The following is a 25,898-nucleotide window of genomic DNA, read 5'->3' on the forward strand; positions in this document are numbered from 1 at the left end:
ATCAGCCCAGGGAGATACCAGGTAACATCAGCCCAGGGAGATACCAGGTAACATCAGCTCAGAGAGATACCAGGTAACATCAGCTCAGGGAGATACCAGGTAACATCAGCCCAGGGAGATACCAGGTAACATCAGCTCAGAGAGATACCAGGTAACATCAGCTCAGGGAGATACCAGGTAACATCAGCCCAGGGAGATACCAGGTAACATCAGCCCAGGGAGATACCAGGTAACATCAGCTCATAGAGATACCAGGTAACATCAGCCCAGGGAGATACCAGGTAACATCAGCTCAGAGAGATACCAGGTAACATCAGCCCAGGGAGATACCAGGTAACATCAGCTCAGAGAGATACCAGGTAACATCAGCTCAGGGAGATACCAGGTAACATCAGCCCAGGGAGATACCAGGTAACATCAGCTCATAGAGATACCATATAACATCAGCTCAGAGAGATACTAGGTAACATCAGCTCAGAGAGATACCAGGTAACATCAGCTCAGGGAGATACCAGGTAACATCAGCCCAGGGAGATACCATATAACATCATCTCATAGAGATACCAGGTAACATCATCTCATAGAGATACCAGGTAACATCAGCTCATAGAGATACCATATAACATCAGCTCAGAGAGATACTAGGTAACATCAGCTCATAGAGATACCATATAACATCAGCTCAGAGAGATACCAGGTAACATCAGCCCAGAGAGATACCATATAACATCAGCTCAGAGAGATAACAGGTAACATCAGCTCAGAGAGATACCAGGTAACATCAGCCCAGAGAGATACCATATAACATCATCTCATAGAGATACCAGGTAACATCATCTCATAGAGTGCCAGGTAACATCAGCTCAGAGAGATACTAGGTAACATCAGCTCATAGAGATACCATATAACATCAGCTCAGAGAGATACTAGGTAACATCAGCTCATAGAGATACCAGGTAACATCAGCTCAGAGAGAGGTATGATACCAGGTTACATCAGCTCCCCCAAACAGAGAGCTAACATGATAGTGGCTCACAGCTTTGAGTTAAAACAAATAGTTTGAAAATTAAATTGTAGAATGAGGTCCATATACTTTGAAAGCTACATCTAAGTACCATCATCAACATCATAATACCATCATCAACATCATATTACCATCATCAACATCTTATTACCATCATCAACATCTTATTACCATCAACAACAACATAATACCATCATCAACAACATATTACCATCAACAACATATTATTACCATCATCAACATCTTATTACCATCAACAACAACATAATACCATCATCAACATCTTATTACCATCAACAACATCTTATTACCATCATCAACATCTTATTACCATAAACAACAACATAATACCATCATCAACAACTTATTACCATCAACAACATCTTATTACCATCATCAACATCTTATTACCATCAACAACAACATAATACCATCATCAACATCTTATTACCATCAACAACATCTTATTACCATCAACAACATCTTATTACCATCAACAACATCTTATTACCATCATCAACATCTTATTACCATCATCAACATGTTATCTCTCCGACCCTCCTGACTATTCCTCTGTCTGGGGGCTCCTCCAGATCTCCCTCCGGAGGCTGGGCCCCGTGGTGGCCCGGGGCCGGCGGGAGCTGGCCCGGGGCCGGCGGGAGCTGGCCCAGGACCAGCCCGACGGTGGTGAGGCGGCGCGGGGGGACGGAGAAGGGGAGGTCACGGTGGTGATGGTGGACGGAAACAAGACCTCGGAAGAGGTGACGGGGCTGCGCTTCTATTCGCAGTACGAGCTGTCTGTCAGCGCCTTCAACAGCAAGGGGGAGAGTCCCGCCTCCACCCCGCACAGCTTTAGCACCCAAGAAGGAGGTAGGACAACATGTTTAATAGTGAGTTCTTTCAACCATGCCTGGGGTACATGGTGAACACAGGTAGTAGACAGTGTATCTGAGGCCCAGCATTCTGTGTGTGTGTGTGTGTGTGTGTGTGTGTGTGTGTGTGTGTGTGTGTGTGTGTGTGTGTGTGTGTGTGTGTGTGTGTGTGTGTGTGTGTGTGTGTGTGTGTGTGTGTGTGTGTGTGTGTAGCTCCCGGAATGCCTGCATCCATGACCTTTGAGAGCCCCTCTGAGACGGAGCTGATTGTCCACTGGACGTCTCCGGAGCGACCCAACGGTCGGCTCGAGGGCTACGTCCTGCACTACCGAGACGGTGAGCCCTGACACAACCACTGCTAGGCCCTTGTCCATCAGAAGGCGAGCTGCAGCGACGAGCCAGGCTCTGCTTTGTGTTTGCCTCCGTGTGTAGAGGTGGAGAACAGCCCAGAGAAGGTGGTCCTCATCCCTGATGACGTGAACCAGCACTACCTCGGGTCCCTGAAACCACAGAGCCACTATGTCTTCCGGCTGATGGCCCGCACCGCTGCTGGCATGGGCCCTCCTCTGACGGGGAAAGGGCACACCCTGCTGGACGGAGGTAGCACTTCAGTGGCCTCTTATCACAGCCTTTTCTATGGCCCCGTTGTAAATGCATGTTCAAATAAATGTTAGCGCTTAGGAAAATAGTTTTGGATGATAAACAAACGGCAGTTTGTTTAGTAGTGATTAGTAGCTTTGATTATTAGCGACGGTAGCTCAGGACGGTAGAGCGGGTTGACCGCAAGGTTGCTAGCTGGATTCCCGGCTCCCCTAGCGTGTCGAGGTGTCCCTGAGCAAGACGCCTCACCCTGACCGCTCCCGGCGAGCGAGCTGTCGCCCTGCGTGGTTGACGCGCCGTCGGTCTTTGAATGTGTGTATGAAACATAGTAATTTGCGTTGGACAAAATCCCCTTAATGTAAACGCAGTACGTAGAAATGATGGTCTGTAGGCGTGGTTAAGTTGATGATCTGGCCTCTCGTCCTTTGCTCCAGTTCCTCCATCCAACGTCTCCCTGGATGCCGGGGAGCAGACCGTCAACCTGAGCTGGGTGCCCAGCGACGAGCACAGGAACCACGGCTTCACCTTCCTCTACAGTGGGAAGGACGGTGAGAGGGGGGGCTGCTACTACCTACACACTGGGGGGGGGGCTACTACCTACACACTGGGGGGGGGCTACTACCTACACACTGGGGGGGGGCTACTACCTACACACTGGGGGGGGGCTACTACCTACACACTGGGGGGGGGGCTACTACCTACACACTGGGAGGGGGCTACTACGTACACACTGGGGGGGGGGGGGGGGGCTCCAGCTCCCCGAGAGTTGACTGCGACCGCCTGGTGAGCAGTGTGGGAGGAGGCTCACAGGAACCCCGGGCGTAGAGGCCGTCCTGCTCCGGTAGCCTTCCCACTGTGAAGCTCTTCTCGTGTGATCGCTGCAGAAGGGGCCGGCTGGGAGCAGTCAGAGCTGCTGAACTCCACGCAGGGTTTCTATTCGCTGACCGGCCTTCAACCAGGGACTCGGTATCGCTTCCTCATCGAGAGTGGCGGCGTGACGCTCTGGAAGGATGTGATAGAAACCAAACGCCCAGGTACTGCCCGGCGAACCCCCGTCTTACAGCTTTACACTTACACTTACACTTTACTACCCCTCATTACTTATTATAACAGTTTAGTTGCTCTACCTTACTATCTGCTACTTATCTTCTTACTTTGACATATTTACATTTTTCCTTCTCTTGATTTACTTTATCTTGCATTGCTGCTGCTCCATGGCTGTGGGGGAACCAGGCTTAAGAATTTTACTTTGGCGTGAAAGTTATTCCGATTCTGATTCTGATCCTCATGAGCACGGTGCACCGTGTGCCTCTACCAGACTCCTGCTAGTAGTGCATGAGTCCCTGCCCTCTGACCGCCCTGTTCCCCTCCAGGGCTGTCGGAGGTGTCCGGAGGGTTCGCCACGCAGGGCTGGTTCATCGGCCTGATCAGCGCCGTGGTGCTGCTGCTGCTGCTGCTGCTCATCCTCTGCTTCGTCAAGAGGAGCAAGGGAGGCAAATACGCAGGTGAAGCCCCGCACACACGCACACACACACACACACACACACACACGGGCACGCACACACACACACACACACACAGAGGAATACACTTGGCATGGATGACTCGGCAGTCCTCTTGCTCTCTCACTGCAGTCGCCATAGTAACCAATACATGGTGACGGACCAGGGTTACTGAGCTCCGAGGCAAAATGAACTTCTTCCTTCCTGAACACACACGCACACACGCACACACAAACACACACACACACACACACACACACACACACACACACACACACACACACACACACACACACACACACACACACACACACACACACACACACACACACACACACATAAATAAACACATGATACAACATATATTTTCCAACCACATTTTCAGGATTGCCCATGCATCCTCCATCATTATCGCTCCCCGTATTGAACACAGAGATCCTCTTCTTTCTCCCCCAGTGAAGGACAAGGAGGACGGCCAGGGGGACTCTGAGGCGCGTCCGATGAAGGACGAGACGTTTGGGGAGTACAGGTACGTGTCTCAGAGGAGCCACGGTGATCCACTCACACATCCACCATTAACACACGCACCCTGGATTCTACTCATTGTGTGGTTAATAGTGTTTCTAATAAACTAGTGGATCAATGATCAATGAAGTCCCGCACTCACTGCAGTCTTAACTCTAGTAAAGCTCTCTCTCGTCCTCACTCACACTTAACCCCTACGTCCTCTCTGCATGCTTGCCTGCAGATCGCTTGAGAGGTGAGTGCTGTGACTGGCAAGCAAACACACACACATACGCACACACCCACGCACATACGCGCGCACAAAAACACAAACATCAACACATCAACGCATCAAGAAACATACACACACACACACACACACACACACACACACACACACACACACACACACACACACACACACACACAGAGCATCGGTCGGAGCCCAGCGGGCGCCATGCTCACCCTGCTTGCGTCCTCTGCCCCCCAGTGACGCCGAGGAGAAGCGCTCGGCCAGCCAGCCGTCCCTGTGCGTGGCCAGCAAGCTGGGCAGCGACGACTCCCTGGCCGAGTACGGGGACAGCGTGGACATCCAGTTCAACGAGGACGGCTCCTTCATTGGCCAGTACAGCGGGCGGCACCCTCCCCCCCACGGCAACGAGAGCTCCGGGCCCGCCTCCCCCCTCGACCCCGCCCCTCCTCCTCCCATCGCTCCCGCCATGTCCACCGTCCTGAACCGACCCAGCTAGATGCAGACACACACACCCACACACACACACACACACACACACACACACACACACACACACACACACACACACACACACACACACACACACACACACACACACACACACACACACACACACACACCTTACTGCCTGCAACAAGACACTATGAGGGACATCACTCATAAAGGTCTGACTCCACTGCCCGTGACAACAATAACCAATAAGAACATACACAGCAGACACACAAACACACATGCACGCGCACACAGTCCAAGGCTGTAATGTTCAGTGGCAATACATTCCACAGGTGTGTGTAGGAAATTTGTTTACTTTTTCTATGCCAAGTTTTTACAGTCGCACACAGATACACAACATTCATGCATACATACAAACATGCGTACATACATACACACATACATTCATACATGAACCCACATGCACACGCACGTGCACACACAGACAAAGCCAACTGCTCTATTCTATAGTGGAATGAAGGGAGAAATTATCTTGGGGCATTGCATACAATTAAAGCTTTCAAAATACTATTTTAATTTGCACACACATTCACTATTTTTGAGTTTATTGTTGAATTTTATATATATACAGTATATATATGTATAAATAAGTTTAGACTTCTTTCTGTTCTGCTTTGATAGTGTAATTGTGCATGTGCCAGGGAACGCTCTTCTCCCTGTCCCACGTGTCGGCCCACCAGGCCCCGGCTGCATGGGGCCCCTGGGGGCCCCGGGCCCCTTCACATTACGCTGGGTAGAGGGCCCAGACGGGGCCCCCTGTGTGTTTGCGGCCGCGTCCCCCTGTCCGCATGTCGTCCATGTGTGAATGCGTGTGTGTGTGTACGTGTGGGCACGTGTGCGTGCACGTCTGCGATATAGTTCACGCCCTCCATCTCTGGCCCCTCCCCCATGACTTGCAGAGATGAGAGGGCGCTTGCCTTAAGAGAGTCCAGCCCCCCCCCCGCCCCCCCCCCCCCCCGCCCTCCTCCCCATCCTCCTCTCTGTCTTCCAGAGTGTTGCCTGCCCTCATCCTACTCTTTGACTGCAGGAGCATTAGTGTGTTTGCAAACAGAGTGGAACTCTGCAAAATCCTTACTTCCTTTTTGAACACACACACACACACACACACACACATACACACACACACGCGCGCACACACACACAAGCGCGCGCGCACACACAGACACATACAGAAAGGCTAGGCAGACGAGCACTTGGATCAGGTTTACATGCAAATATAGATGGCCCTGAATAATCAGGGAGGGGCTTTCGTAGCAAACTGCTTTGTCCCCCCACCTCTCTAGGACGTAGCGAGAGAGTGATGGAGAGAGGCGGAGAGGAGGAAGAGGAGCTCTGGAGGTCTCGTGTCTCTTCCTCTGAATGTAAATAGAACCTTGAGATTGTCTTTTTCATTCCGATTGCCTTTTGTTTTTTTTAAAGGAATGTGTTTGTGTTCTTTGTTTGCCTCTTGATTCTGTACCGACGCCCTCCTATACTGTCTGCTGTAGCCATATATAACCCTAGCCAAACCTCTCGTCACGTGACCCCTCATGCTGGCTAGCCACTCAGAAACATGTCGGGAGCACTGGTCTGCTCCAGAGATTAGATCTCCTACCCGCTCAGCTCCTCCATAGTGCTAGAGAGAAACCCAGCATATAGTGATCCATGATTTACTAGTCAGGTCATACATGTTAGCAGAGTCCTAGTGAAGGTGGACCAGGTGGGTCCTGGTGTAACTGGACCAGGTGGGTCCTGGTGTTACTGGACCGGGTGGGTCCTGGTGTTACTGGACCGGGTGGGTCCTGGTGTTACTGGACAGGAGTGTGTTGGATGCGTCCCTGCTGTCTGCTTCACAAAGCGAGGCGGGACTCTAGAGGTCCACTAAGAGACACTAAGGAGGCAGTCCTGGCCAGGAGAGTCCTCACAACTACACTTAGAATGACTCTTTAGTGGTCTGCTCAAACCTTGCTCAGAACCACACCTCTAGAGAGAGGTCAGAGGTCAGAAGTTTCTACTAACTAGGGTAGGGCAGAAAACAGCTGGAAAACTGACACCTGATTGGTTACATGTGTTCATAATCAGACCACCTCATTGGCTCGGTAGTCAATGATATGGATGTCAATGAGGGGCCTACCGCTGGTATGCTGTATAATTCAGCCCATTCCTCCTCATTAAAGACGTCAGCCTAAACACTTGTTTACACGACTCCGAGGGATAATGGAGGACCAGAACCCAGACCAGGTCCGGTCCATTGTGCTGTTCAGGGATAGGGAGTTTAACCCCCCCCCCCTTCACACACTCACACGTCTCTGAGGACGGCTGCCCGCCAGTCTTTACGCCTGTCTGTCTGTCTGTCTCTCTGTCTGTCACTGTCGCAGCCTTCTTTTTTAATGCCGGGAAATGGGAGGGAGTGGGTGGGGTTCATAAAAACGATCAAAAAGGGATAATATTGAAGTGCGGGTGCTTCCCCTAGTGGTGAGGAGGCCATGGACGTGGATGGGGGGGGGGGGGGGGGCTGGGGTGGGGGCTGGGGTCTCACACACACCCGGATGGTTCTGTGCTCATGGTTGAGTGGGAATGTGCTTGGGGAGAGGGAGAGAGGGGGGGGGCAGGGTGTATTATGGGATGTGCTGATGTTGTACTGCTTGTTGCATCGTGCGCTGTACTGTATCTGAAAAAACTAACCCCTCCACCACCAGTCAAACTAATAAATAAACATAGACTACGCATATCCTGCACACGTGTGGAGTCTCTTGTTGTCCTCTGACTTCAATTTGAAAAGTCAATGGTGTTAGTCTGTGTGTGTGTGTGTGCGTGTGCGTGTGTGTGTGTGTGCGTGTGTGTGTCTTTGTGTCTTTGTGTCTTCGTGTCTGTGTGTGTGTACCTGCAACCTGACTTGCTTGTCTTGAATGTGAGTAAGAAGCATACATGTTTGTGCGTGTCAGTGTGAGAGGATACCCGGGGACTGGTCCCGTTGGCGGTAAGGACGGGTGGAATGCGGTGAGGCAGGTCGGCCACTTAACGTACCTCTAATTTGTACCTGGAACTTTACCATTCAATACAATATCCAACTATTTATATTGCCCTCCGAGCGTGTGTAACAAATATACAAAGATTAAATATGCAACGCAGTGAGTTAATCGTCCAACCTATTTCGTATTTCTAAAGAGCTAGAATAAAGATCATTGCACTATTGAACCTGGAGTCACCGGGCGGGGCAGGTAAAGCTGTCACGGGGAGACCGTCCGCGGTCACAAAAAGGAGGAAACCGCCAAGGAGTGAAAACGAATTTGCCACTGAGGGGTTAAGCTTGTTGACGAATTTCTTTGACGTAGTCGGTGGGTCACAGCCGTCCGGAGGATGGAATAATAAACCAGAGGAGGCAGACGGAGGCATAATATCCCGAATGGACCATTTTTTTTAACACAGCCTCGGCTTTAAGTGGGACAACCTGATCAAACACCGAAATAGATCCAGACGATGACCGAGGTGACGCAAGAGGGGGGCGCGGGAAGGACGTCGCGCTTCCAGCGGCCACTAGGTGAGTGACAGCGACACAGGCTGCAGAGGGAGCGTGTGTTCTGGGATGGATGACCGCAGGCCGACCGGGTTACAGCCCGGGTTAGCTTCAGTCACACACGTCTGTCACCGCACACGGTAGAATAGATCAAGGCTACCCTGCTTCCTATTAGTCCGATATCCGTTTCTCTATCGCTTGGTGGATGCGTGTCTTGTGTGTGTGTGTGTGTGTGGGGGGGGGGGGGGGGGGGGGGGGGGGGGGGAGAGAGAGAGAGAGAGAGAGAGAGAGAGAGAGAGAGAGAGAGAGAGAGAGAGAGAGAGAGAGAGAGAGAGAGAGAGAGAGAGAGAGAGAGAGAGAGAGAGAGAGAGAGAGAGAGAGAGAGAGAGATGTTGTGATTCTCTCCTATTTGATTCGGCAGTTTTTTTGCCTGATGTTCGGAGGCTCCACGATGTCATGTCACTCTTCGTGCTCTACGACTGGGAATTGGTACATCTAGGCGAACTATTGTTAGTATTGGCCTATAACCGGTGCTTTAAACTCTGTGGGCGAGTGTAGATCTAGCCTATCCCCATGCATACTCCCAGTCGGGCAGTGCCTGTGGGTATCAGATGTCTGGGGACGGAGGGTCTGCAGAGACAGCCAGTACGGCAGCAAAGCGCGACCCCTTGAGAAGACCCTCCGCCTCGTGTCTATAGAGAGCCGACATGGACCCCAGCAGAGCGTTCATACGGCGGCGCCTCCGCAGTGAGAGCTCAGGTGAGCGGGGAATGAATGCAGTGTTTGAACCATTGACTTATAGACCAAAGAAGAACAGTCTCTCTCCACTTCCCCTCTCTGTCTCATGTTGCCAAGAACAGAAGACTAAAATGGCACATGGTGGCCGAGTAAAGTTTGACTATAATAAAGGTTGCTCCATTGTGTGTGTGTGTGTGTGTGTGTGTGTGTGTGTGTGTGTGTGTGTGTGTGTGTGTGTGTGTGTGCGTGTTTGGTGTGTGCGTGTGTGTGTGTGTGTGTGTGCGTGTGTGTGCTGGTGGCTTGGGATAAGATGTATTTTGTTCTCCTCATATTCCAAGGGACAAGTGCACAAAGAAACCCACAGACACTGATTCAATAGTAGATGCCGTTTATTTGTGAAATTCTATAGGCGAACTGGTTCATTGCACTTATGATGATATGAGGAACTTCTTGCTGTGGCGCCATGGAATGAGATGATCGACACTGGGGAGGTGCCCTCTACGTGCACGAGAAGGTTCAAGGTTTTCTAACTTCTAAATTTATGGTTGATGAACGTTCGCTAATTTGCATATCGAGAATATGCCAAAATCAAAAAAACTGACCAGACTATTCCATTGCTCATGTGAACTAAATTTTCGATCCTGACGGAAATTATGGGTCCAAACGGCAAAAATGTTCAACATGCGAAATAACATGTCATGAACACCAAGTGTCAGAATTTGTAATGCATCAGCCTTGCCCATCGTTGAACTTTGATAATGAATTATAGCGCCCCCTATGGCAATTTCGGCAACAAACCTTTTGGAGGCATGCTTACCGGGATACAAATATTGTTGGCAAATTTGAATAGCCTACCTAATAATGTTTTTACTCGCCAAATAATACATCTGCTAAAACTTACATAAAACAGGCATGCCTTAAAACAAAGAATGCCACATTTTATGTGTGTTTTCCATAGTAGTCTATGAAATGTGATATATGGCTTGGTAACACATTCTAACACATTTTAAGGTTAATGATGAATTAAACATGACATGTATTCTAATGACATTGTAGCAAGCAGTAACCTTTTTATAGCAAGATAGTAAGATGGAATCTTATCTTACATCCTGCAACATTTGATGAATGAGTATTTATTTATATATGCATAGTTAATATACAACATTCTATAACATAAAAAAAAGTAAATCAATTATAACAAATTGTTACAGATTAGTTAGAAGTCAAACACAGATGCATTCCCTGCACCAAGCCGGGAAAGAGACTCCTTGATTGGTCAGATGCTGTCAAATGATTCTCAAATTATAATTCTTAAAGCCCCTTTACAGGAAGTCTGTAGTGACCTCCCCCGCACGGACAGGCTGACACTGACACATCAAATGTCTATTGTGCCTTCTGACCATTTTAGTAGCACACACTAACACTTTAATACTGCATCACATGAATACATCCCCTTGGTGTGGGTAACCCCATGTACTCTGGATGTTACAACACTCAGGTTAAAGTCGGTCACCTGCATGTGTCCCTGATCAGAGTCCCGGGGGAGTAAACCTCTGATTTGCAGCTGACTGACCCTTTACCGGTCCAATTAGAACGGTCCCATCTTCGGCGACCAGCCAACCGCGTCGACTCATTCAGTGAGTCAGCTATTGGTGGGAATCTCCTCCCCAACATCCCACACTCGAAGGTTTAAAAACCCAGCACCCTCACCTGCCCTGCCCGTGCATTCAGGAGCGACACCTCGTTCAGCAGCCACACAAACGCACAAACTCACACACTCACACAAAGCCGGACTTTAGAAAATCAAACACACTCCCACACCTCATCCGCCCGAGACAGCTATGTCTGGGAGAGAGGCCCGACTGACTCAGAATCCTCTGCAGAAGATCTGGGTCCCCAATGTGACCAGCAGGTTACTGCGCCGCAGAGGCTGTGAGTATGAACACATGTAGGCACGCACTTACACAACTACTTTAAACGCAAGCTGTTTCTGATGCATATCAACATGTCGCCAACTTTTCAAATCTCTCCCAGCGGTGAATCAGTTAAATTGTTGTTAAGCTGAGCAGATCCTCAGTGTCCAAGGTCTGTTTGTGGACGTGTATTGGAGTGCGTAGGCTGACCCGGGACACAGTGACCCTGACCGGGACACTGTGCACCAGGCTGTTCACCCCAGGGCTCAAGTGTGTGTGTGGGTGTGTGTGCGTGCCTGCGTGCGTGCGTGCGTGTGCGTGTGTGTGTGTGTGTGTGCGCGCGGGCGTGTGTGTGTGTGTGTGTGTGTGTTATTCACATTGATTACATTGCCATAAAAACACTGACATGTTATCAATGGAAGACAGATAAATGAGGCAATGTAAAAATGTCCTCCTCTCTCTGTTGCTTTGCTGTGTTTCAGCGTCAGTGCCTCAGTTCACCAACTCCCCCACCATGATTGTACTGGTGGGCTTACCTGCCAGGGGGAAGACCTACATCTCAAAGAAGCTTACCAGATACCTCAACTGGATCGGGGTTCCCACCAGAGGTATTCACCACGGTTGACAAGTACAGTCTGGCTCCTGGGAACACAAGCTTTCACTGTCACTCAAATCTAAAGGTAGACTCTGAACGGATCTTACTGCCATCATGCAACAAATCATAAACAGGTCATAAGCGCAAAGGAAGTATGAGTCTACATCTTCAGCGCTTGTGTTGCGCTGAAACCCAAGGGATTTACAATCTTCTCGGAGAAACAGAGTTTCTTTCACAACATGTCCTGCTTCATGAGCACACATCCTGAAGGGTAGAGCTCATCATCTGACTGGGTCAAACTTGGTGACAGGATATTACACAACATGCTGGGCTCATTTTAAAACAGCATTGAAAGTCAAATACATTTTATTTTTTATCATGTCAAAAATAGATTGATATCTTTAACTCTGATATTACGTATTTTATGAGGCAAAAAACTCACTGGCCAAAACCTGTTGGCCTACTGCACAGTCATGGTTAATATATTCATACTTTGTTTAACATGATTTCTTGATGTGTTTAACAACAACAAAATACATACTTTGATGACTCCGTAAAGTAGCGTGGGATCATGATCAGTTCAATTAAGAATTCTGAGAATAATGTCAGAGTTCTGAATCTTATCTCTGAATTTTGAATGTATTCTCAGAATTTTGACTTCATTCTCAGAATTATGAGTTTTAACTCAGAATTCCAAAAAATAATCCCATGTGGCCCTAATCCTCTTCCGTACACTACACTTTCAGTCATGAAGGATATGCTTCAGTTTTGTGTGCTGATTACATGAAAGTAGATTATATCTGGTAACTAACTGTTCTAAAAATATCTGTATTGTTGCTCAGTGTTCAATGTAGGGCAGTATAGAAGAGACGCAACACGTTCCTACAACAGTTATGAATTCTTCAAACCCGACAATGAAGAGGCCATGAAGATACGCAAGTATGGGAAAATCAATGGATTGGCCGCTTCTTGAGAAATATGAACATGATAGATTCCATATGGTCTTGGAATTTATGCCCTACTTCAGTTAGAGACCAATTAAATGTGTAAACATTAGTACTAAATGAGGTTTTCCTTATAACACTAATCATGATTCTGCTCTTTTACGAACCAGGGCAGAGTCTTCACTACTTTCGGTGGCTGCCCCTGGAGTAGAATCATAGTTAGTATTATGACGTCTGTGTCTGTCCTGGGGTGATGCCTATCTGAAAAGGATCTGATACGTTCCTTTCCTCCCATGAGTGCAGAGCTTGTGCCATCTCGGCCCTGAGAGACGTGTGTTCCTACTTTAACAGACAAGAAGGACAGGTGGCGGTAAGTGCGTATACTTCGTCAATCCCCTCAAATATACACGGCATTCCCATACCCCATACTGTATGCTCTTCTTTCCCATCGCTCTCTTCTGCACGGTCATAATCACTGTGTTAAGAAGCCGCCGCAGAATGAATTGAGAGGTCTGATGGTTTTGTCACATGTTGCCTAGAGTAAGGCTAAGTCAACATATAGTCCCACGGGATATCGACATGTGACCAAAGGCAACAGTTGTTCCTTCAGCATCACCTCTGGACAAACGACTGCGGTTCCACGCCCGGTTTTTGTCTCTCTTCAGGTGTTCGACGCGACCAACACCACCCAGGAGCGCCGAGAGGTCATCCTGAGCTTCGCCAAGGAGAATGGATACAAGGTTTGCAAACATATTTGAATTAATGCTATTGTTTAAAGGTAAGGTAGGAAAGAAGAGGGAGAACCCAAATTAACACCCTCCCCCCCTCTCTTCAGGCCTCCCTCTAAAGCCACTCCCCCAAAACATGAGAGTAGCTAGCTAGCTACCCAAAGGTCTCCTTAGCCTTGTGGAAGACATCCGTAAGGTGCAATGAGTTCACGGCAGAGTGCTCGCATGCAGGCAGGTAGACGGACAAGTCAGCCTTCCAATCATTTCATTAGGGCCGAAGGAATTGATAGTTCGATTACATGCCTGTGATAGCCACAGCCACCGGAAAGATTTTGTTAGAGCATTTGATTTATTGATTGCTGTAGGGATGTAAGGATAATCAACTAATGCAGCAAAAAATGCTTCTAAATAATAGCCTACCCTTCATTTAACAAAAATAATGTTTAAGGATATTTTCCAAGAATATTTTAGACAGTGAGGTTAATGATTTCCCAATATCAACTTGGCTGTCTTGACCGTAACACTATAACAGTAGGCTTTAGTGTATTAGTTCACAGGGGATTATGTTTGATCCATATATCCATAGCAAGTTTGTTCAAACTGTCACGTCCAGCCTCTTCTGCTGCTGTAGCTTTGTATTGTATCTTGTCGCCTCTTGACTTTCATTACAAGATCATGCCTGAGCATCTCTGTGATGCATGGAGGTGCTTAAAGGAAATCAAAGCTGCTTTTGTTGATTAGACATGTTGTGATGATTATAGCATTGATCTCTCTCCTGTCCCTGATTGATACCGTGTCCCAGGCCTTATGGACCTCATTTGTGTCATCGTTTCTGAGAGCTCTGTTTCTCCTCTCCTATTTCCGCAGGTTTTCTTTGTTGAGTCGATATGTGAAGATCCTCAAATCATCGCTGAGAACATTAAAGTGAGTCAGTGAGTGTGTCTCATGTGTGTGACGCGTGGTGAGGTGGACGGTCACTCCCTCACCTTGAGGTGGGACCCAGGGGGCTGGCTGTTATGGCTGCAGCAGATTGGGGGAACGGGGACACAGCAGGGCCTGTGGCAGACGGAGCTCACGCAGCCGTCAGGGGAGGAAGCTGGGTATTAAACAGCAGAGCACGCAGCTAGGCACAGCAAGATCCAGCCTTCATCCACGGACCATGAATAACCTGGAGCTATTTCACATCCTTTGTGTTAGTGTTAGGGACATGAAGAAGTGGAAGAACTTGAGCAAGGTTATCATCCTCAATGTCGTCTACAGGTTGCTTATCATGGCCCTGCGGTCTCAGACATCAATGAGTCAGAGTTTGTTAGTGTCATGTCCTAGGGCATGCCTTTCTATAGGACATTACTAGCATGCTTTTCATATTGCCAAAATTAAAATCAATTGACCTTGACTCTGGAGCCTCACTGAGTCTCAGTGACTATTGTCTGCTACCAGATGGCCTTGGTCTGCCTCTATTTCTCCTTTGGTTATCCAAAAACGCATAAGATTGCTATCCTGTTGCTTTGGGCAGCAAAATATTTATTAAACCCTAATAAACTATAATATAAAATACATACAATTTATAAATCTAATAAAAAAATATTTCATTTTTTTATTTTCAAAGCGGATAACAGAAAGATATACGTTTGAGAGATTGATGAGAACAGCCTTCAACTGTGGTGACAATAAGCTACAAACCGATCTATCTTTGACTCTTCCTTTCCCACGCAGCAAGTGAAGCTGAGCAGTCCGGACTATGTGGACTGTGACAAAGAGGAGGCCGTGGCAGACTTCCTGAAGAGGATCGAGTGCTACAAGCTTTCCTACACCCCCCTGGACGACGACCGGGACAGGTGACCTCTCAGGACCCTCTCAACACACAGGATCACTCACCCCACACCTATTAGACGTTTGAAGATGAGCCAGCCTTTTAGATCTACTATAATGAGGAGGCGGGGGAGGCCAACACAATGACAATAGTCTTCTCTTAGCTTCCACCTGAATTTACTATTTCATTGTTCACCTAGACTGCATAGCCACCCCCTCCCACCTGTCCTATTTATTGTATGTTGTACCTCATGGCACTGCTTGTACTCACTTCTTCTATTTCGGTCCAACAGAAACCTGTCCTACATCAAGATCTTCAACGTGGGCAGCAGGTACCTGGTGAACCGCGTCCAGGACCACATCCAGAGCCGCATTGTGTACTACCTCATGAACATCCACGTCACGCCGCGCTCCATCTACCTGAGCCGCCACGGGGAGAGCGAGCTCAACCTGCTGGGACGCATCGGGGGCGACTCGGGGCTGTCGCCGCGCGGCGCCGGGGTAAGGGCCCTGACCGGACCACGTCTAGGGCGGGGGGCGGCGGGGGTCCATACGTTCAGAAAGTGTTCAGAAAGTATGTTCAGAAAGTGTCCCTCTGTGTATCCCATAATAACTCCTCCCTGATGTTTGGGCCTGTCAGTTTGCCAGTGCCCTGTGCACCTACATGCGGGACCAGAACATCAGCGATCTGAAGGTGTGGACCAGCCACATGAAGAGGACCATCCAGACGGCCGAGGCCCTTGGGGTCCCGTACGAGCAGTGGAAGGCCCTCAATGAGATAGACGCTGTGAGTCCTTACATCGGCGTCTGCTTCAGTAGGCTGTCGGGTTTGTGCGTTCCATTTAGCGTTCGCTTTGAGATGAGCAGAGAACAAGATCACGTGGTGTTAAGAATAAAAGGACAAGCAGGTTTTCGTTTGTCACTGTGCTCACTCAGGGTGTGTGTGAAGATATGACGTATGAGGAGATCCAAGAGCATTACCCAGAGGAGTTTGCCCTGAGGGACCAAGACAAGTACCGCTACCGCTATCCCAAAGGAGAGGTAAGGCTGTCTGACAACGGGCTTACAACCAGCCTGAACACCGCCGTAAAGGCCTTTTTATGGTCCCGCGTTCCCACCAAGCAATGACCACGCAGACGCTCCAACGCAGTCGTGAACCTTTACGGTTCTGTGTCGGGTTTTAGTTAGCGGACCAATCACGGCCCTAGCTACTGCGTCGCCTCGACGGAAGGTTACGATATTTGGGAGGTGCACATCCGGCCCTTGCGGTGGACGCAAGGGGTCCGTAACCCCCTTGCGTTTCGGGAACCATACAAAGCCCTTATCACCAGTCACACTCTCTCACTAGCCCCTAGCCCCCTGATGCTTAGAACCTGTGTGGAAAGTATAAGGACAAGGTTTAAGTCTCTTGCGGTGAACCTGTGTCAATATATGTTTGAACAAGCAATGAAACTTGTTTGTGTCGTAAGGTTTACTCAATGTGTTGATTGCAGTCCTACGAAGACCTGGTGCAGCGCCTGGAGCCAGTCATCATGGAGCTGGAGAGGCAGGAGAACGTTCTGGTCATCTGTCATCAGGCCGTCATGCGCTGCCTGCTGGCGTACTTCCTTGACAAGAGTGCTAGTAAGAGCAACAGACGCTAACATCCTCAAATGCCTGGGAATTTGGGATCATATCCAGCTGAACTGGAAGAGAAGGGAATTACTATGAATTGTCAACTGTTTGATTCATACTGGGGCCAATGTTAAGAATGTTTGCATCATGTTATTGGTAAGGATGATGCGTTAAAGTATCCGCCAAATGGCATTCATAGATCACCGTTACTCACAGAGACAGTATTAAACACTATATCCCACCTCTCCACAAGCTCAAGGTAGACGCACCAGCTAAGGTGGTCCCTGAAGGCTTGCTGACTGCGGTTAACCCTAGGGTATGTTGCTTTGGTTCAATATGAAGGTTGTTGCGTCTCTACCTGTTCCTCAGGTGAGCTGCCCTATCTCAAGTGTCCTCTGCACACGGTCCTGAAGCTCACGCCCGTCGCCTACGGTGAGCGCTGGCTCCCTTACCTTCACCAACACCAGTGTAGCCCAATCCATACTTTGACCTGTTTTCCTTGCCTTAGCCCATGAGTCACATGTGCATCTCATCCTAATCTAAGGACTTTGACCCGTCAGGTTGTAAAGTGGAGTCATTGTTCCTCAACATAGAGGCTGTGAACACACACCGGGATCGACCAGAGGTGAGGAACAGCCCCGCCCCCCATCTCTCTCTCCTGTCTGTCTGGATGAAAGCGGTGAAAATATAAAAACGCTATATACGAAATATATGCATATCAGATACTACACTATTAAATAATCAATGAATAAAATGTGGGATATTATTCCAGTACCTCCTATAAACCGATAAATTAAAGATACAATCTAAATGCACAGTTAAAATATGGAGGACATGTGTGATAGTACAATCATTGTGTCCAGTGAATGAATCTGTTTATGGGGAGTTTGAGGTCCTTCTCTCATCACAACAGGTGACGAATCTGGCTGTCTCTCTCTCTCTTTGTAAGGTCTTCAACCAGTATGCTCCTCAACCACCACTATAGCCAGGTGTGTTAACGGCTGCCTTGTCTCTTCTGCTCCAGAACGTGGAGGTGGACCGAGACCCAGAGGAGGCTCTGGAGACCGTACCAGACCACATCTAGACCGACACGGGGAAGCAGAGACAGGAGACGGAACAAGAGCCTTTTTCTTTAATAAGTTATTGCAAGTGTTGCCATGTTAGTGAAGTCCAACGTGAACTACTGTGAGACCTTATAGTAGGGCAGCCTTCTTGCAACGCACTTTATAATGCTGTACTCTGGCCAGAAGGCCGTTTCCTGTGTAGCAATAAGACATGGACACTTTGCGGCACACAGGTCAGAATACCAGCAATATTGTTTGCATACTCTAAATCCATCATAATTATCTCCATCCGCTCTCAGCCTCCCTTAATTCACTCCTGTTTTCCAATACAGTGACCCACATCACATGATTTGAAACCGTCAGAATAGCTGACATTTTGGTTCAATTTATACAAAAAAAGAATTCATGTTTAGTTTAAAATACAACTTAAATCACAAGGGAGTATTAAAGAACAAAAAGGTGCATTCCAAGATGATGCATAATATGAAGTGGTCCGAAAGTGGATCTGTGGGTGTGGAGGTACAACACAGATGTAATTCAAATCGTACTAATTAACTAAAGAAAGCACCATCCCCATCGGATCAAACTTGTAGGGGAAGTTGGCCTTCTACTGCCCAACACCACTGTGTGCCTCAAGTCAAATGTACATAACACTATGCACCATGATGCAGTCTAGCCTAGCTACGCTTACTGTGGACTCACTGTCTTACCTCATTTGAGCCATTTTCCTTAACCTTGGCTCAGTTGGTTTAACAAATCCTCAATCTTACACTGAATTGTTCAAATGTGGCACTTGTGAATAGTGTGTAATTAATGTATGCAATATTGAATGCAGCTGAATATCTGATCAGGTTTATCTTGGTTTCCCAAGAGGCAATTTAAAGGAATCCTTAAGAACATTTACATGTAAACTTGTTCAGCTGCGAATCTGAACCTAGACTAAGACTAGAGCGGGTCAATGTCATTAAGAGGTGATCTTCAAGATGTTGTCCTTAATACCCATTGGTTTGTAACAGAACGTGATGACAGCTCTTCCCAAGTAGTTGTCAAGTACACAACCAAGTAGGATGTAGACCTCCATCATTATGTGATCACTTCAATGTATACGTCTTAGATTCATAAGTGATATTTTGAGTGTGTGCCAAGCCTCCCATTGTGTGGCATTGTGTTTAATGTCGTCAGATACTGTGCAACAAAGCCCTGTGGCGTGTGTGAGAAAAACTAAAAGCAATCACTGAGGCAAAGATACACAAATAGGGTTTATTTTATGAAAAATTATATTTACAACTGGCACCTTGAACTAATAAAACATACAATGCCTTAGAACATTCAGTGTGAACGTTAATCGCTGAACAATTACAATCCCCCATCTCTCGTAGAGAACATGTCCGGCATTTTATCCTTGTATGAACAAATGATTCTTTGGTTATGCCTGAAATAACCACCGTAAAGGGTGTCTGGTGAGTCACCTCTGGGAGCTGGTGCTGGGCTGAGGGGCCCTGGAGGACCACTGACTGCTGGCGTCCTTGTACTGCTGACTCCAGTGCTGAGGGTCCTGGCTATGGAGCTGGGACAGAGACATGTTCCCGTGTTAAAGGACATCTAATGATATAAAGAGCAACAGCAGCCCCTAACGATCACCGATACATTCTCAAAGTCAACCGGAAATGCACATTGATTTCACAGACAGACCATTTGTGTTCTCCAAATCTGGGATCCGGCAGAGACTAGTGTCCCAGAAACCAGAGAGGTCATGGGACTAAAACAATTGTTGCTCAACAAATAGGGGCAACACTCTATGGACAAGGGTAGCAGACGTCTTCACTGTTTAGCCTACAAGTGAAGTGGTATTGCTGCAATTCTGAGCACAGATCGTTAACTGCAACTCAGTGACATTTCCACAAACTATGAAACCCAAGTAAAAGAATCAAACTGACCATCAACTCAGATGCTTAATCAATAATAAGTTATATTTTTATTTGGAGGAATTCTCTGTCAAAACACGAGTGACCAAAGCACACTCACCTCGCCGAGGAACTCAAGGATTTTGATTTTGGACACTTCAACCTCGGCCCGTTGGCCCCAGGTGAAAACGTACTTCACTGGCTCGGTGTGGGGGACCTTGGTGTACTCCAGGTACCTAGTGCACAGGGTACAGCAGCATTCAGATATGCATCAGGGACACTGCATTGGAGAGTCATACATTCACAAATATCTGGATACTTGATGGAGACCACTGTGGCCCCCCAAACTCCCAGGGCACCCGATACCCATTCCTGAACTTGAGAATCGGCCGATAGAGTATATAATGATATAGCATCTAGCTCTTTAACTACTTATAGCACTTGTTCTTATTTAAGGGTTCTCCTAAGATGACAGCAATGTATCTCAATTTACTTCAGGGAAAACAAAAATTCTGAATTTGATAGTTAACATTTATAATACATTTGTATTCTTGTAGTGCAGCGTGAGCATCCATGTTTGTCTGACTTGGTAGCTTTAACGCATGCCCGCGGTCAGGGATGTCGCGTTTCCCATTCAGACTTCCCATCTCCAGCCATTAACGAATGCAGGATAAGACTGCAGTGTTTTTGTGGATCCCTGCGTGTGTAGTAAATTAGCTAGTCGTGTTACCGATCAGCACTTTGAGTCACATCTTGCGTACGCGCGGATACACGATACTGCAATTAGGCAGTATCGGAGGAATTTTACACTTTTCCCGGCATCGGAAAAACTTTAAAATACACCTATGAACACAAAATAAGCAGCGATAATGACCGAAATATAATTAATGTTATTTATAATATTTAATTTCAGCCAACACACTGGACCAAATTGGTTCAGAATGCACTGGACCAAATTGGTTCAGTGTGTGGACCAATGGGCAGGGGTTTAGAGGAAAAGACACTGTCCCATGAATAGAAGGCAAGACGTCGAGCAATCTAACCTGGTGACCCAAGGTGTGAAATGTAAATGTTCCATCCCAGGGGATTATTCACCATGGCAACTGGGGGCCATGGCGGGAATGCAAATGTTCCCAGCAGGGAAAGTGGAACATGCCAAGGAGTATTCCAGATGGAAGAGCACAAAACTCCTGGATGCCTCTGAGGCCCCGGCCACAAAAAGCAGATTTTTTGGTGAAACCGCATAAGTCTTGTGCGTTTCGGCCGACCGTCCAGACAGAGCCGGTGGATCCGGTGCCCGAAACCGCACATTTCTGAAACCACCCTCGGAGGTGGTTTCTAATCTACCCGGACCTATGTAGTTTCGTGTTAGGATTCGTGTGGACGCCTGAAACGCAAACGATGACGTCATTAGCCCCCCACCAGCTGCGGGACGTCAGAGTTGCGTTGAATTATTTATTTATTATTTTATTGTATTCTTTTTGTAGCTTTAAATAAAGCCCCTTGATAAATGTAATTACTAACTGTACATTAAAAAGTATTCCTGCTCAATTTAAAAAGGTTGTATCTCCTCGTGACTGAGTGTTTGAATACAGCGCGGAGGCTGTATGCGCGCAGACTTGATGCGCTCCAACTTCTTCTGTGGCGAACCAGCACCTTGAATATTTACTACAGCGTTTCTACAGCTCGATGCGGTTTTGCATGACTCCGTCTTTACAGAGATATACTTGAGTCTACAGGTTTATTCCAGTTCAGATACCTCTTTCTGCACGGTGGAAACGTCAGTTACAATTCCTCAAACCCCCGAGTTATAACAGCTGATCCAACATCAGAAGTTGGATAAAAAAGGCTATTTGAAATAACCGAAGCCAAACACAGCCCACACTGGCCATCAGTAGAGGGGCAGGGTGTGTCCTGTGAACCAATGTCTCTAAATGTACGGGGATGTACAGAGGAGCTCTGTTCCACCAACTCTACTGAACATGCCAAACTCTCTGTTCTCCTTCTGTTCTTTGGTGTGGTATAAACCGGGATCTATGGTCTGAGAGAAACCGGCTCTGATCACACCAATGGGATTCGAACCAACAACCTTTAGGTCCCCAAACAAGCGTCATAGTCCGTTGAGCTACATGCAATACAGTGTGAAGTGAGGCTGGGGGGGGGGAGCAAGAACCACACAGGACTTAGTTCAGTGGAGGCAACACCAAGACACTGCCACTTCAAAAGCATTTAAACATTAAAGGGTGGCCTGCGATTAATACCCGTCTTTACAAAAATATTTTGACAATACTTTTGACCTAAAGGGGATTAGGATAAAGATTTTATGGAAACGGCCTTACCTTTGACGCACAAACTCATCTGTGACCAATTTCTTCACATCACCAAACTCTGGATGCCTTTCCCTAAAGCAGAACAATGTCATTGGCATAATGCAAATAATCTCATTGAAAAACAAGGAATGTTAGTCCACACACACTCCGTCTTACCCGGGATCAACTTTCATCTTTTTTAATGTATTCCAGACAAGGCCTGAATAAAACGAAAAATGTTTATTTTAGAGCAGATTGACTTGTTTAGTCAGCGATCAAGGTTAGAATAAACCAATAGCCTAGTGTTAGATATGGGAGGTGAACACGGGAGCCTCACCTTCTGGAACGACTCCCCCCTTCATATACACAAGGCTGAGGATCACAAAGAGCAAACCCGTCTTGGGATTGCCGCTTCTACATGAGGGGAATGCAAACAGGACCCTTTCAGTCCGACGGGCACTCATCACTGCCTGAAGAAACCAATAAGTATGGAGGCACGGCCAACACTCACATCATCTCGCTCCCCTCCACTGGCTCCAGCTTGTTGATTAATATGTATACATGGTTCTTGGCATCAATTTCCACCAACTTGAACCCGAAGACCTGTCCAAGAGAGTAATACAATGCGTCACATCCAAATGAGTTGCATTGTGGGTCACAATGTTCTAAACAAAATGGATTGATGGCAAATTGTTTCGGCTCCAACCAACCTGCTCAAACCGTTGTTGCGCTCGATTCATGATCTCCTGGAACACATTCTTATATTCCTTCAGGACATTTTTGACAATGTCTACATAGAAGGAAAGAAGGAGAAGGTAAGCCATTGGTACATGAAACACAAGCATGTTTGTTAACAGCTTCATATCAAAATATATTAAACTCATTATCACAAAGAGGTCGTACTACCTGCACGCTTTATTGGAATCTTTTTCTGGTCTTTCATGAGGATATACTGAACCAGCTCGGTGGTCTGCAGGAAACAACGGTTAGAAAAACAATAAAGGTCAAGAAATTAGTATTATATACATATTGTGCGCGTGTCACCTTTTCGTCGATCTGAGCTTTGGTCAGCTTCTCCATCCCTTTCTGAACCTGGGAGGTGGTGGGCTGTGTGAATATCGAGTCGTCTTCTTCCACCCCCACCGCAGTGGAGCTCTGAAACGCGGGACAACAGGTCAGGTCTGGGGCTACATCACCGTACAGCCATAAGCCCCGACCGCCAGGGTCTGAGATCCATCTTACTCCCAAGGAGAGAGACCCATCTTACTCCGTAGGGTCCGACCGTCACTTAAAAAAACGCGTTACAACAAAGTAAAAACTTCTGTAGAGTAGAACACAAGCATCTCGGTATTTCCGACAGTTTGCTACGATGGGACTCTGTTCGGAAACAAGGAAGTAAATGGCTGGAGTATGTCCTCTTTAGGAATAAAGTATGGCCTATACGGAACCAGTATGCAGAAATGATTCAGAGGTCCTACCCGTTTGCCCGAGCTCTTCCTCTGCGTCATCTCTCCCGCACTGCTGGACTGAAACCAGAATGAATCAACCTACAGGCCGTCTCAAATCGAATGCATCTTCTATAAAAGACTATCCTAACGAGAGAAAGAACAGTAGCGCCTCCACAACCTGCTGAGGAGCAGCTCTTGTAAACACATGCTACGACTTAAAGAAGAACTGACGGTCATGTTCCTACTTTACCTTTTTTGTGGTATACAATGCAATAAATCTTTTGATTAACTGAAAAATAAGACAGAATAACTCCCGCCGGTTTTTATTTGGCACACGTAGATGACGTCATCTGTGCGCCGTCTTTACGTCCCTTCATAACGAAAGGGGGAGGAGTTTGCTTCAGGACTTTCGCTCAGGCCCATAGACATCTTACAGATAGACGGAGCATCGAATGCTACCGCCTACTGGCGCTGACGAGACGCGGGGCCGCCATCTTGGAGTGGTCATCCGCTCCGCTCAGTGCAATCCGTTTGGCTGGAGCAATGAACTGTCAGCGCATTTAATTAATCATACCTCACTGAATACCACTGATTTTCATGCGTTTTTTTGTCATACGTGTAGCTATGATAAAGGCCACATGGTTTGGCGTGTTTTATTATTCATAGTTGGCTTAACACTAATAATATTCTGATATGCTTTAAGTGACCAGACATCCGAGATCAAAACTGGGAATTTTTTAAGTTGAAGAAACAATGACATATATATCCTGCATAAGCAATGTATTAATACATTAGATATGTATATATCTTAGGGACCTTATAGACTGAATCTCTGACTGTGGCTGCAGCAGCAGTTTATTCTGTCTTGACACTTTGTATTGATATTTTGTGTTTACTTTCATTCTTTCCTTAAATGATTATGTTTACAGTGATTGTTTTATATGTATGTCGCTTTAGAAAAAAGCGTCTGCCAAATATTTAAACATAAAACACCTGAAAGTTTTTATATCAGCTAAAACCACCAATCCGTTTCACTGGATTCAGAATAAAACCAAATTCTTACCCAACAATGTTAGTATTTAAATATTGTTAATTGAATGACTTATTCATGGTTACAATTATACTGTTTTGTCTCATACTTTGCCTAAAATGAGAATGCATCATAATACAAATCTGCTGATGGAATGTTTATTTACAGTAAATAATATAGATAAATATACAGGAAAATTATCAGAACAGAACTAACATAAGGGAACAACGGAGCATCTTAGGAACACGATGCATAAGGGAACAACGGAGCATCTTAGGAACACGATGCATAAGGGAACAACGGAGCATCTTAGGAACACGATGCATAACAGAACAACGGAGCATCTTAGGAACACGATGCAAAAGGAAATAAGAGTATCGGAGAACTCATGGCATGAACTTAACAAACACTATTTGAATTGACCTCTTAGACCGGTGAAGGGGGGTTACATCTTTGGTCACCAAAGTGAGCAAGTACTCCCTAGCTTTTGAGAAAAATGCTTTTCTCTCCGTCCAATTAAAAGCAACCAAGGGAGCTTTGTATCCTTTGGCACGAGGATTGCGTCCATTCATTGTAACAAACAGCCTGTCAATAATCTATAAAGACATAGCGGCATGTGAATCATAAAGGTATCAGGTACATATTTCTAAACTGTATGCTCAACATGCAAGTAAAAATGAAAGTATTAGTATTTGCTTGACTTCCTTCTTTCCATAGGTCTGATGGAATGTTTATTTACAGTAAATAAACTAAATATAAATATACAGGAAAATGAACAGAACAGAACTAGTGAAATTCAAAAATACAATAAAAAGCAGCCAGGGTTAGGGTTAAAACCCCTGAAAGAGGACTTTTTTACAGAGCTTCTTTCTCGTGCTTCCTTTCTGAAGTTCAAGAGAGGCGAGTTTGGCAATGTGGTGCAGCCTTATCTTATGAAACACCGACACAACCAATGAGAGCAAGTCCGAATGGTGGTTGTCGATGCCAAACTGCGTCTCCTCAATGTGTTCCCCAAGCAGAAATACATCCTCCGTT

The 25,898-nt window shown here is 46.8% G+C and overlaps 3 protein-coding genes across 6 annotated transcripts in view; 2 read left to right on the forward strand and 1 right to left on the reverse strand.

Moving 5' to 3' along the window:
* The window catches only part of LOC115540268 (neural cell adhesion molecule L1.1), a 40,895-nt gene extending 35,444 nt beyond the window's left edge, over positions 1-5,451 (forward strand). The window contains exons 21-29 of the mRNA XM_030351416.1: positions 1,618-1,894; positions 2,110-2,232; positions 2,329-2,496; positions 2,931-3,044; positions 3,381-3,530; positions 3,870-4,001; positions 4,455-4,527; positions 4,747-4,758; positions 4,993-5,451. Coding sequence (XP_030207276.1) covers positions 1,618-1,894; positions 2,110-2,232; positions 2,329-2,496; positions 2,931-3,044; positions 3,381-3,530; positions 3,870-4,001; positions 4,455-4,527; positions 4,747-4,758; positions 4,993-5,251 — 1,308 coding nt within the window. The 3' untranslated portion in view covers positions 5,252-5,451. The remainder of the gene's footprint in view (positions 1-1,617; positions 1,895-2,109; positions 2,233-2,328; positions 2,497-2,930; positions 3,045-3,380; positions 3,531-3,869; positions 4,002-4,454; positions 4,528-4,746; positions 4,759-4,992) is intronic.
* A 3,053-nt stretch (positions 5,452-8,504) lies between these two features.
* Positions 8,505-19,495, forward strand: LOC115540279 (6-phosphofructo-2-kinase/fructose-2,6-bisphosphatase). 4 transcript variants are annotated; one of them, XM_030351435.1, is made up of 14 exons: positions 8,505-8,788; positions 11,898-12,023; positions 12,853-12,949; positions 13,258-13,324; positions 13,620-13,694; positions 14,550-14,606; positions 15,399-15,520; positions 15,788-15,995; positions 16,135-16,281; positions 16,431-16,535; positions 16,988-17,117; positions 17,478-17,540; positions 17,669-17,733; positions 18,133-19,495. In XM_030351435.1, the coding sequence occupies exons 1-14, from the start codon at positions 8,728-8,730 to the stop codon at positions 18,190-18,192; spliced, it is 1,383 nt and encodes a 460-aa protein (XP_030207295.1). In that variant the 5' UTR covers positions 8,505-8,727; the 3' UTR covers positions 18,193-19,495. The 4 variants fall into 4 exon arrangements, with proteins under 4 accessions (XP_030207295.1, XP_030207305.1, XP_030207288.1 ...); XM_030351445.1 differs by lacking the exon at positions 8,505-8,788 and adding an exon at positions 9,141-9,523; XM_030351428.1 differs by lacking the exon at positions 8,505-8,788 and adding an exon at positions 10,842-11,434.
* ndnl2 (necdin-like 2) lies at positions 19,419-24,191 on the reverse strand. The gene is made up of 11 exons (XM_030351461.1): positions 24,085-24,191; positions 23,864-23,913; positions 23,430-23,540; positions 23,292-23,355; positions 23,096-23,175; positions 22,897-22,988; positions 22,723-22,799; positions 22,563-22,605; positions 22,416-22,478; positions 20,198-20,312; positions 19,419-19,739 (listed from the first exon to the last, which is right to left on the reverse strand). The coding sequence occupies exons 2-11, from the start codon at positions 23,891-23,893 to the stop codon at positions 19,638-19,640; spliced, it is 777 nt and encodes a 258-aa protein (XP_030207321.1). The 5' UTR covers positions 23,894-23,913; positions 24,085-24,191; the 3' UTR covers positions 19,419-19,637.
* Positions 24,192-25,898: the final 1,707 nt, after the last annotated feature.

The sequence above is a fragment of the Gadus morhua genome, chromosome 1, assembly GCF_902167405.1.
Source record: "Gadus morhua chromosome 1, gadMor3.0, whole genome shotgun sequence".
Taxonomy (NCBI): Eukaryota; Metazoa; Chordata; class Actinopteri; order Gadiformes; family Gadidae; genus Gadus; species Gadus morhua.